The following is a 12,039-nucleotide window of genomic DNA, read 5'->3' as shown; positions in this document are numbered from 1 at the left end:
ACCAAGATTGTACCCTTGATTGTTTGGATCTTTTACGCAAGTCGCCTGTATCCCGAATTTTAGAGTTCAAAGTTTAAACATTATTGAGAGCAACACCAAGTCCACAGGCAACCAAACCCACACTCAAAGAGATGCTAAGATTCAACAAAAATCCAATTCTTACAACTAAGTTACTAAACAAACGAAGTGACACAAGCTTTAGGACATAATTTAATCTCAGTTTTCTATTAAAAAGACGTGAAATACCTGCCTTTGTCCAATACAACCAATGAGATTCTAATTATGTCTAAATGAAGTAAAATCCTACAAGCAGCAAAGCAACTAACAAGACTTCTCAACATCTTTTTCTGGCATCTGTTGTTCCTTGAAGTAATGAATGAATCTTTTCAAAGATTGTGAGGCCTTGAGGTTGATGAACCGCTTGTCGAGTCACCTCCAGTTGGATTCAGCGCGGGCCCACCCACAAAAGATCCGTTCCCACCTTCCTTTTCCTCAGCCAAAACTGGGATTTTCACGGCCGCTCGTTCCATCTCCTTCTCAAGCTCTTCCTCTTGACGCAAAGCAGTAAATTGGGTGTCCAAAGACTTGGCTGCACCTAACCATGCAAGCACAATCACTAAAAGTATGCCCCCAAGGTAAGGGGTTGAGTTCGCCAGCGACCCGAAAGTTAAGATCATGAATTGCTGGATCAAAGCTCCTCCTGACTTCCCCAGTGGGTTGCAGACCACATCAATGGCAGCCTTTCCTTTCACCTAATGCATTAAAAAAAAAAAAATGGAGTACGGTTCAAATCGACAATGAAAATGAATCACCTGCTCTTACAAAAAGTTGAAGCATATTCATGTCTAGGTTCGATACTATATTGAGATCTAAGAAATACCAGCTCTTCGCTTTTGTACAATGGAAACTAAAGGACACTCATCGTTTTCATATTGTTTTGTTCTCTGTGCCAAACGGCTTTCGAGAAGGGGGAAATGTCATTTTGGTGTTCTCTGGAAAATGGATTGTGTTTAGGAAATTATTCCAAATACTATTTTGTGCTGCATTTTCCTAAAAACACAAAGCGAAAATTATACCAAGCATGCCCTGCTTTTGAGCTCAAGCTACTTTTGGAGTTCTTACAAAATTTCCACTAGATATACCGATGATTCAACATTCAGATTCCTAATACGGGAAAAAGGTGATGTAGTGAGTAAAGCATCAAACCTTGGTTTCCTCATCTAAAGGAATATAGGCCATTTCTTTGCAAGGATCAAACAAGCTGTACTTGGCGCTTTTGCTGAAAATATTTTGCAGTGCACCAACATATACGGCTGCTAGAAGTGGAGTCATCCCAAACTTTGCAATCACAGGTGCAACTGGACCACCAAACAATATTAGTGAAAAGAAGCCAACTCCGGTCAGAAGCAGGACCGTGGGTGTGATCTTGGCTGCAACTCCCCAACCATATTTGTTAAATATCCATTGGCTTAGAAGCATCATCGTGAAAGTTGTTACCCCAGTTGCAGTTGAGAAGTCACCCATGAAGGAAGAGTACTCATTTGGGCTTGGAAACTGCATAGTTCAGAGTGAAAGCAACTTAGAGCTATGTTACATGGAACAAGGTTTTAAACGGTAAGGGGAACATAGTGACCGTGCTTTGACCTTTTCCCTTTTGCTGAAACACAGTCTCTCTTTATTTCTATAGTGCATTTGATGATGGGAAAAAGATTTAGGGACCACTTTAGATCGTTGAATTCACCATTTTGGAACAAAGGTGTACCATGTTACAGAATGTTTGTTCCAAAACGTCATTTGGTAGGTATAAATGCAGATGCTCCGTGGTAACACACAGTGGCACGCACCCACACACACACACAGAGCAAAGTATGATGCAAACAAATTCAGAGGCCCACTTTAGTTTACCTGGGCTTTGAGCTTCGATTTCCATGTAACCTCAACAAGATTAATACTAATACCATAGGCAACCACCAAAGTCGCAAGATCCCTAATGTATCTTGATGAAACCAAGAACTTCAAGCTCTCCATTGTCCCCATATTCGGTTTTTCCTGAAAGGAATAAATAGATAATTGCATCACATAAATGGACCCATTGACTAACTGCAAAATAATTTTTAAGTTTTTCACTTTAGCTGCGGAAAGTTAAGAATTTGAAGACAGCGTCATAAAAGAGGATTACCTTCTTCTTCTTACTTCGGGTTGGAAGAGGCACATACTTATTCACCCACCAATACAGAAAACAGATTGCGAACCCCATACCCACGACAATGCTCATCATTGCTTTTAAGGACATAGCCCAACCATCAACTCCAGGACCCAAAGATTGTCTTAAACTAGAGAAGTACTTCACAGTTCGACCTGAGAAAATAAGGGCAACATTGGCACCAAGCCCGAAAAGTGGGTAGAATTTTTTAGCTTCCTCAACTGTGGTAATCTGCAAAAGAAGCATGGAAGAGTTATTTGCCGTACCAGCCAGTACATTTGAGATGGGAAACATGGTAATATCGATACCATTCACAAACATTGACGCAAGGAGCATTTAAGCAACAAATTTGTCATCATTATCTGCCTCAGTCAAATGGAAGCAGTCAAAACTAGCAATTAAAGCCAGGGTGCTCTTTTTACCATCCTTGAGAGTTTAGGCATTTAAGGATATTCTAAGTGGCATGTATACACATGATGGGCTAAATAACTCATCAGCCCATTTTTCTTTCAGCCCATCTTTCTTTAAGGCTGTACTCAAATCAAAAATTTATAGAGGAACTTTTGGATGGAAAAAGAAAATATACAAGATTTCCCTTACAAATTGAGTATGCTTTCCTCAACTTTTCTTTTCCGGTTATCCTCAACAAATATCTCCATAAATCCTCAATCCAAACACAGCCTAAAGAAGGCAATCAAAAGTGATTTCAATTTCTTTTCTTCTTCTTTTTCGTCGGCAAGAAAGTGATTTCACTTAGCAATGCATTTACCAGGATATGGCACGTGCCAAGTGGCTAAGCTTGACAAAGTGACTTCATAATGACACAAATGGAAGGAGCACATTTTCTTATGCATGACCAGAACAATAAGGTGATTTCATATAGCATGCAGTCTATAAGGATAAAGATGGGGTTTGACACTACTAAGCATGATGAAGTGATGGCCAAGATGTTTCCTCGTGGAGCATGGCAAAGAACTCTTTGGCAGAAAACCTAGCAGCTACTTCGATTTCTTCAGGTTTAAGAGTCGATTATGGTGGGAAAAAAGTATGGGGAAGTAATCAAAAGTCATGAGTTGCCAAAAATGAAGCACGGGAGAAGGGGGGAAAAACAAGATGAGATCAGAATGAAAAGACAAGAGTCATAAAACAAGATGAGCTTAGAATTCAAAGTTGACATCTATGTAGCACGGACACAAACACGACACCGACACACAAATTTTCAGAAAATGCGGGACACAACACATTGGGGGACACGTTATACATGTGTGTGTGTATATAACGAAGAGAGTATCCCTAAAGTGTACACTTTGATCCACTTTAAAAGTTCTTATAATTGCATTTTTACCCCCGACATGTCTCTAAAGTGTCCGTAAAGTGTCGGAAGAGTGTCGGGAGAGTGTCAAACCCCAAATATTGAAGGGAAAAAAAAAAAGGGACACTCGGGGAGATATGTCGGACATGTGTCGGGAGCGTGTCCGTGTCCGACACCGGTACATTGCCTTCAGTGGAGTGTCGGTGCTACATAGGTTAACATAGAGCAATCGCGAAAGCAACAAAATACATGGTACAAACCATAACCGCTCAACAAACTATTCATCTTATACAGGCTAAATATTATAGGGCAACACCACATTTGGCAGTATAGGTAGCTTTGTCCCACATGTTTACATCAGAGTGCTTTAAGGTGGTTTCACTTCCACCATTTTTGTGACAAAAAACCCCCTGAACCTGTTAAAAACAAATTGGTGGCAATGGAAGCTCCATAACTTGATCTGGGTCATTTGTCTTGCAGTGCTGGGAAAGTCGCCCTTCAATCGCATAGGAGGTTAAGACAATCCACATAAGTTGATGAAGTCAACAGTAAGATATAATCCTTAACTATCAGTACTGGGCGTATATTCGGTTAACGTAATCAGTTCAGTAGCAAGGGGATCACAATTGAAGCACAGTAGACATAAAAGCTACAAAACAGAAAAAAAATTTCCCACTACTTGACTGAAACAAACGTTAGGAAAGTGCATGAATCAACCAAATAGAGTAATATTTCAGTATCAAGTCAATCGATATGACAACGCTTTCATCTCCGGCAAGACATCATCTGTCACATCAAATAGAGAATATCCCTTCATTTCATTTCAGTCAACAAATTATCAAGAAAAAGTATCCCAAACCACAATCCGAAAAAAGAAAAATTCAACAAAAATAGATGCTACAGCACAATCGCATATTATGTACTTCACAAAGCATTTCACAACCATAAGATTATCATACAACTGTGACAAAGTGCACTTCAAACTTTTGTAGATACTTTGAAGTGTTTGACTTGTTAACAGGAAAATACTAAGAATTCCTTGAGAAATGAAGAATCAAATAGACAAATTCTTACTCAACTTGAAACTCAAAAAATCTAAAACTCACAAAGCATATGGAAAAATCAGAAAGCAGAAAACAGTTTAATAGAACATATTATCACCTGATTGGCAAATCCCCAAAACAGCACTGAAACCACCACGCTACCCCAGAGCTCAGCCATCACATAGAACAGACAGAAACTCCAGATCCTAATAATTGCAAGTGGACCAAGGAATCTGGGACCAAGGGTGGCTAGAAGCTTATCAGTAAAAGCTGTAGGGTGGAAATAATGGCTAAGGGGATACAGAACAAACCCAAAAGCCCCAAAAAAGGCAATAAATGGGAGAATAACTGTGTAGAAGAGAGCTTTCTTTGACAACACATTAGCCAATTTTGTGTATAAAAGCATAAACCCAATAGCCATGGGCAAGTTGACCCAAGTTTTCAGAAATGGTATAATCTCAGCACTAGACCCTTTAGCTGTCACAACCAACACATCTTTGGTGTCTCTAAGGATTGTGTAATTGAAGAGAATGCAAAAGAACATCAACCCAAGAGGAATAATCTTTTTTAGGGTCACAATTTCAATACCCATAAACTTGGGGGACTCTGGTTCTCCAAATAGTGGCTGCCCATCAGCTGCTGCTGCCGCCTCAGCCCTGCAAATATGAAAAGTTCTATTCTTTTGGAAAACCCCATGAGGGTTTGTTGCAAAACCATGGAACCTTGACAACCCATTGAGAGATAGAGATAACCCATCAAGGGGTTTGGCTTTCAAGGGAGTGATGAATCTATGCCTGAGCCCCTGTGATGGAAGAAGGTTGAAAGCCCTAGGGTTGGGTTTTGAAGGAAGAGAGAGAAGCCCTTTTGTTTGTAGAACTGCTTCCATCTCTCTCTCTCTCTCTCTCTCTCTCTCTCTCTCTCTACCTTACCTTGAAGAAACCCAAAGATTGGATTTTTAAGAGGAGAGCATGAGAGAAAGAGAGGATAGAAGAAGAGGGATAAGGTGAGGGGGAGAAGATTGATTTCTCAGAGGGGATTGGGGTAATAGATACAAATATCTTTTTATATGCCACCGGAGAAGCATAAACCCTCGAGGGGCAAGGGTTTGGAAAATATACAAAAAATGGATGGTAGGGCAAAACCACAAGAGATAAATAGTGGAGGTGGGGGAAGCCAATAAATCTTTAGTTGCAGATTAAACAAGTTGGCATATCAATTGTTGAACTTTTTGAGCACGAGAAATTACTTTTGCAAACTAAAACAGAGGTCTTGAAACGTGAATAATGGGGGAAGTGTATGATGTGTGAAAGAAAGAGTCAATCCTAGAGGAAAGTATCCCAAAAGGATCTACACCTACATTTGCAACAGAAACATGGGGAGCTGCTAAAAACGCCTCTCTTTCTTCTCTGTGCACCCTTTAGAAATCCAAATCCTAGAAAAGTAGTGCCAGAATTGGTTTATAAGAGCATCTCCAGCCTTGACCTATTTTAAGACTCAAATTAAAAAATGGGGCAAAAACCAGAAAAATCTCTCTCCAATCTTTGACCCAAACCCTTTCCCATTTTGGGTTTTACCCAATTTTTTGCCCAAATCTGAGACAATTTTTGCTTTGACCCATTTCTCCAACGGCTAGTTAGAGAGAGAGAGAAAGAGGGAGATGTGTAAAATTTGGGTTTGATGGTTGGAGATGTGTCTACCAAAATGGATTTTTATCCAAAATTTAAATCAAATTTGAGGAAAAATATGGGTGAAGGCTGTAGATGCTCTAAATATCATGAGTGTAGACAAACAAAAGGCGGTGAGAAATATACTAGGATAATCACTATAAGAGAGATAACTAGTACTTTCCCAGCTTACACTTGTGCAAGAATGGAGCTAGGAATGGGCAATAGGGGTGGTTGTCCCTATAAAGGAAAAAAACAATTCTACTACTCCCTCCGTCCTTTTTTAAATGTCCTGTTTTGTAATTCCAACTTATTAAAAAGATATCATCATTATACCTTTCACATCAACTTTTTCCTCCACTTTCCCTACTTACCCATCATCATTACACTTTTACTCACTTACTTTTAAAAAAAAAATCTACTTTTAGGGATAAAATAGACAATACACCAATTTTTACCCACTAACTTTACAAAATGGACACTTATTAAGGGACAGTCCAAAATAGAATACTGGACTCTAAAAAAGGGACGGATGGAGTATTCTATAGGGAAAAAAAAATTCTATGAAATATATAGGGCTCGCATACATAATTGTCCTTGTGTAATGAATTTCTTGAATCCGTATTTGCTGACTTGTGAGTTCTCAGACAAGTGAGTCATGTCTATACTCTTATGAGTCCGGGTTAAATTTTACCGGCCAAAGTGTTGGTAATAGTATTTTATCTTAAAGAGTGTGCTGCGACCTCTTCCAAGCAAGAGCTCAAATAATAAATCTCATCAAGAGAGTAACAAAACTATCTCCACTCATTTTTATTTCTATTTTTATCCTAACCATCTCCACACATATTCTATAGAAAACTACACTTGATGAGGTATGCTCGATTGTGGAGAGAAGGAAAGGAGTGCATTTAGAAGCTCCCGAGATTCATGTGATATAGAGGTAACGTCATCCCCATAAATGCCTCTAAACTTCCAAATGACCAAAATCTCCTTGAGATATTTAGTTAATACTGATTCTCTACGTCTACGTTAGAGATTCTAGCAACGTGAGGTGCACTGCAAATGGAAACTAGGACTGTTGAGTTTCTGAAGCTGCTGCAATTCAACCATCCACACAATTTTGTGCTTTTCTCCATCCCATTTTGGGAGGGGCTTCAGCCTTCACGGTCTGAAAAATGAAAAATTATTCAAAAGTTCTGGGACACTGTTACGTGATGCCTGAAGTTCTTTTGAAAGGGACTTCAGCCTTCACGGTTTGGAAGAAGAAAAATTATTCAAGCTCCAGACAACATTACGTTATGTCTCAAGTTCTTTTGGGAGGGGCTTCAACCTTCACGACTAATTTGACAAAGCTGGTCGATGATATCAAACTATCATTTTCACCAAAGAACAAATCAATGTTGTCTACCACCACTATATTTTCGTACTTTTCTAATGGGAGAAATGAAAACATGAGACCTATAAAGGTACTTTTTCAAAGTCCAAACAAGTTAGCTAGAAGTATCAGGTATACACGCCTCATTGACCGTTTGGATGCATTGAAAATGAACCGTAACAATTTCATGCACATTTTTCCCTATTTTGGAATTCAAAAACAGCAGCTGCATGTGCAAATGTACCAGAATGTTCTAAATTTTCTGAATCTCCCAGTCATGTTTCTTGATACATACATATACTTGTTATCGGCGTTCCAAGAAAAATGGAGAGATTATTTAGTACTCTTGGAGCAATACTACTTCTTTGAGCCTCTTTCCATCAAAACATCGAAACGTTCGAGTGGGATCTAATCCCATGCACACCAACCCACGGCTCCGGACAAGGTAATTATGATCCCACATCAATGCGTCATGGAAGAGGTTTGGGGCATTGCTCCATACTAATGCATAATCTTCCAAAAGGGCACCTCCAGAGTAGGATGTGTGAGCGCTTTTTGTAGTTTAGTATTTATTCTTTTCCTTTTTATTATCAAATGTTGGAACAGTTTACGCAAATTTTAATTAATTCTAGGGCCTTGAAGTTAATGACAAGACAAACATTCCAGTATCCCTAAGGTTTGAAATGTAACCTCCAGAAAATTCAAACCTGCGATCTCGTGAAAGAAAATCATTCTCATATTTCCTTGACCAAACCCCTTTGGGGTTAGTTTAGTACTTGTTCGTAGTAATGGGACCTATTTGTACATAAGACCCATGTGATAGGACATTATAAACAACTACTATTTGGCAATTTGTTTGTCTGGGAAGAAGAGAGCCCCTCATTTTTTTTTTGCCATTTTTTCTTGATGATTTCATTCAATAACAGTTGGGCTTTCTAAAAATGTACACACGAGCGGGAGAGCGACCCGGGAATGTTGTAAAGCAGCCGCCTTATAGTCCCGTAATGCCTTTGATTCAGCTGTTCATTTCGATTATAGACAGCTTGAAATTTAATACGAACAATGAGTGATTCAGATCAATAGAAACTCGAATTAAATCTAAATCGTCCGTACTAAAATGAACAACACAATCGACCGCTAATATGGTTGTGCACCACAGGAAACTCCAGTCCAGGACTCCATGGGGGGGATGGGCCCAAACTCTTTGTTGAATGGAGGGGCACATATTCTCACAATATTCTCATGGGATTGTGGGTCCCCGCGAACCATACGATGTGGAGTATTCCACGTCGAAATTACTACAGTAACAGAAAGAACAGATCTCCAACCTCGCGAGTCGGAAATTTTGATCTTCTGACCACTCAGCGACAGGAACGGCAATTCGTGGGGACACGTCATGCGATGATATTTTATGAGTTTGAAATTAAAAATTCTTCAATTATCACATACTCCACTCTCCTTTTTTCTATCATTGCAAAAGTCATTATTGTTGTATTTAAGGATAGAATCAAGAGATCTCGTGGCGGCGGCCGTTACGATAAGAGTTTTAGCAATTGCAATTATTATATCTATAAAAAAAAATTACTCTCAACTTATATAGTCTTGTCACCGCTAGCTTTTTTTTCTTTTTTTTGGTTATCAATCCTAAATCTTCTCTTCTTTTTTTCAAGAAAGCAAACCCCAAAAAGTATTCCAAAACTAAATTCAAAGGGCCAAATTGAAATAATATAAAGGATGAGGTGTAAATAAGGAGGGAAAAAACTCCACACTTAACCCCTAAAACTACTTAACCTAAAAAATTAAAATTAGTCTTTTTTATACTTCTTGTGCAAATGACAAATATCATTTACTATAGTTTTTGTTATGTTATTTTAATTTTTTTTAGAGTCGATAACTATTAATATTGTAATGCATTTTTTTATTTTTTTAATATACATTTCGCCACTGCTTGAGTAAAATCCTGGTTTCGTCCCTAGATGTACTAGAAGAAAAGGTTGAAACCCCGACTTCTTTTTCTCGTAAGAAAGAAACTTATTCCAAGTTATTCACGGTTCTGCGCAATTTCAGTCGTCCGTTTCGGCAATCAATGGTTCGGATTTAAAAAAACTATTCTAGCGAAATAGTACTATTCTAGCAACTAAGTTTTAAAAAATCTGGACCGTCCAAAACATTTTTAAACTCACACGATTGAGTGCCGTAAACTTTGTTTATTACTCCGTAAAGTTTTTCTCTTCTTGTAATACACAAGTACAACACATACTTACACCCTTTAGGGTGTGTTTCACCAACACAATTGAATTAAAAAATAATGTATTGAAAGGGAATGATCTGTCTCGTAAAACGAAAAATAAGCACTTACTCCCTTCGTCCCAATTTGTTTGTCCAACCTCAAAAATCCAACTTTTTTTAGGAAACACAATCATTACACTTAAAAAGACACAACTTTCCACATTTACCCTCAACTTTTTTATAAAAATTACTTTATTCTATTAAAGAAATGGCAAAAAGGAAATTTTGATTCAATTAGAAGTCAAATGGACAAACGTTTTGGGACAATTAAAAGTCAAAAAGTTGACAAATAAATCGGAACGGAGGAAATAAAAAATAAGAACCATAACGAAACGGGTCCTTAACAAACACACACTTCAACACCATTGTATGTGGGGCTCATTGTTAATATACATGTTAAATTATTAATAAGTACGCTTGTAGATGTAAAAGAGTTATTTTCGAAAAAAAATTAGGGATACCCACTTGCTCACACACTGATCATGTTCCTTCTCTTTATTTCTCTTTATTTGTATGGGTGCATGTGCACGCTAAAGTGTTCATTTCGAAGTGTAAAAACTAATCCAAACATTTGAGTTATAAAGAAAATATTCATCTCGGGCATAACTATTTTGTGATTATACAAATAGGTAGCCTCCAAATTGGGAGAACAAAAAAAACTCTCCACGCGCGAACTTAGAATAAAGAACTTACATTGTTTGTTAATAGTCGCCCGCGAGGGGATTATAATAATCTTTCCACCCACAGTCGATTCATAAGCACCTCCTATATTCGTCCTTTTATTTACCGACGAGAAAATGTTACTACTATTATTAGTTTGAAAATATCAATCGCGTACCTGTATCCACCAAGACGCTCATTAAAAAATTATCCAAAATAAATCTCGTGTAACCAATCATCCCTCCTACCATCTCCTCCTATTATGTTCTTTCATATCTCTCAAAAACTTATCCCGCCGACAAATCGACCGTATGTTTCACGATTCACTTTCATTCTGTGACTGTTTGTCTATTTTTTACTTGTAGTCGACTAATCGACTAAGAGTTGTTGAGCGTGCTGGAATGTGGGTGTTTGTGGTAGTGGAGTTTGGTTCCTTGCCGTATTTCAGGACTTCTCTGGAATCAAACTTAATGAAGTGAATAGAGATGAAAGAAGAACAACAAAATGGACTTTATTATTCTCTGAGGTAGAAGTCGATCGACGGTGAGAACACAATTGAATAGACAATTAAGTTACAAGCTACTCCTAGAACAAAAAATGTAAAGTACAGATAAAAGTAAAAGTCTTTGGGCGATTGATTGGGGGGTTCTAAATATCTTCTATTCTTGTATTTATAGGCTGTCATCGACTTGAAATTCAAATAAGATGGAATTCCCTCCTTCGATTTGAATTAAGTGGTTCCATGCTCCCTATTCTTGCTCCACTATCTGCACGGGACGGTTACTTCTCCATGATCTCACATGTTCCCAATGTTGTAATTGCTTCAACTGCCTGCTTGCACTAACTGTCATGCCCACGATCTGTATGTAACGCATGCTCTGAAACATGTTCTGGAGTTAAATATTAACCGTCGATCAGTCCACTTGATTTTCCTTAATAGGTTTCACATTGCATTTACATTAATTAGTCTAAAACGTGCTGACACGTGTAACATACTTGTACCATTTTGACCCAATCGATCATATTAGACTAAATTACTAAATTATGGTGTAAACAGTGACCTCACACATAAAAGTGAATCAAGACTTTTCATTTTTTGAATTTGAAGGGATTCTCTTCGGTCCAAATTCAAAATCGGTATAGTTTTCCTGCGTAATTTTCTCTCATTTTTGCCTCCTATGAGAAACCACGTGCAGTGGCGATAATTCTGTCTGTTTAGAAATCCCATCAGTCGCAAGAAAGACATAGGATAGGAGCACGTAGACATCCATCGGATATATCAAAATCGAGCAATGGTCAGCAGATGAACAAATCCAAAGATTGAATCATTGGTGGTTGCAACTATTGTTGTTTGGGAATGGGTCTGTTTTTTTTTTTTGTTTTCTGACGTGTACGGTTTCTCTACTTTCTACAAATAGTGGAAATTCAACTCGTATGGAAGTGCTTATCGGTTCTAGTCCAGTTGGCATCTCTTGGTCGTTTCCATTTGGCAG

General features: G+C 38.2%; 1 protein-coding gene across 1 annotated transcript; it reads right to left on the bottom strand.

Annotated features, from left to right (window-relative positions):
• Positions 1-120: 120 nt before the first annotated feature.
• Positions 121-5,875, bottom strand: LOC131309791 (plastidic ATP/ADP-transporter). Its single transcript, XM_058336400.1, has 5 exons — positions 4,677-5,875; positions 2,180-2,434; positions 1,906-2,049; positions 1,207-1,554; positions 121-752 (listed from the first exon to the last, which is right to left on the bottom strand). Exons 1-5 carry the CDS (start codon positions 5,442-5,444, stop codon positions 387-389), a joined length of 1,881 nt encoding a protein of 626 aa, XP_058192383.1. The 5' UTR covers positions 5,445-5,875; the 3' UTR covers positions 121-386.
• Positions 5,876-12,039: the final 6,164 nt, after the last annotated feature.

Source organism: Rhododendron vialii, chromosome 12a (assembly GCF_030253575.1).
Source record: "Rhododendron vialii isolate Sample 1 chromosome 12a, ASM3025357v1".
NCBI classification, from domain to species: Eukaryota; Viridiplantae; Streptophyta; class Magnoliopsida; order Ericales; family Ericaceae; genus Rhododendron; species Rhododendron vialii.
Note: the sequence above shows the minus strand (reverse complement) of the source record. Positions and strands in the feature narration are given on the sequence as shown.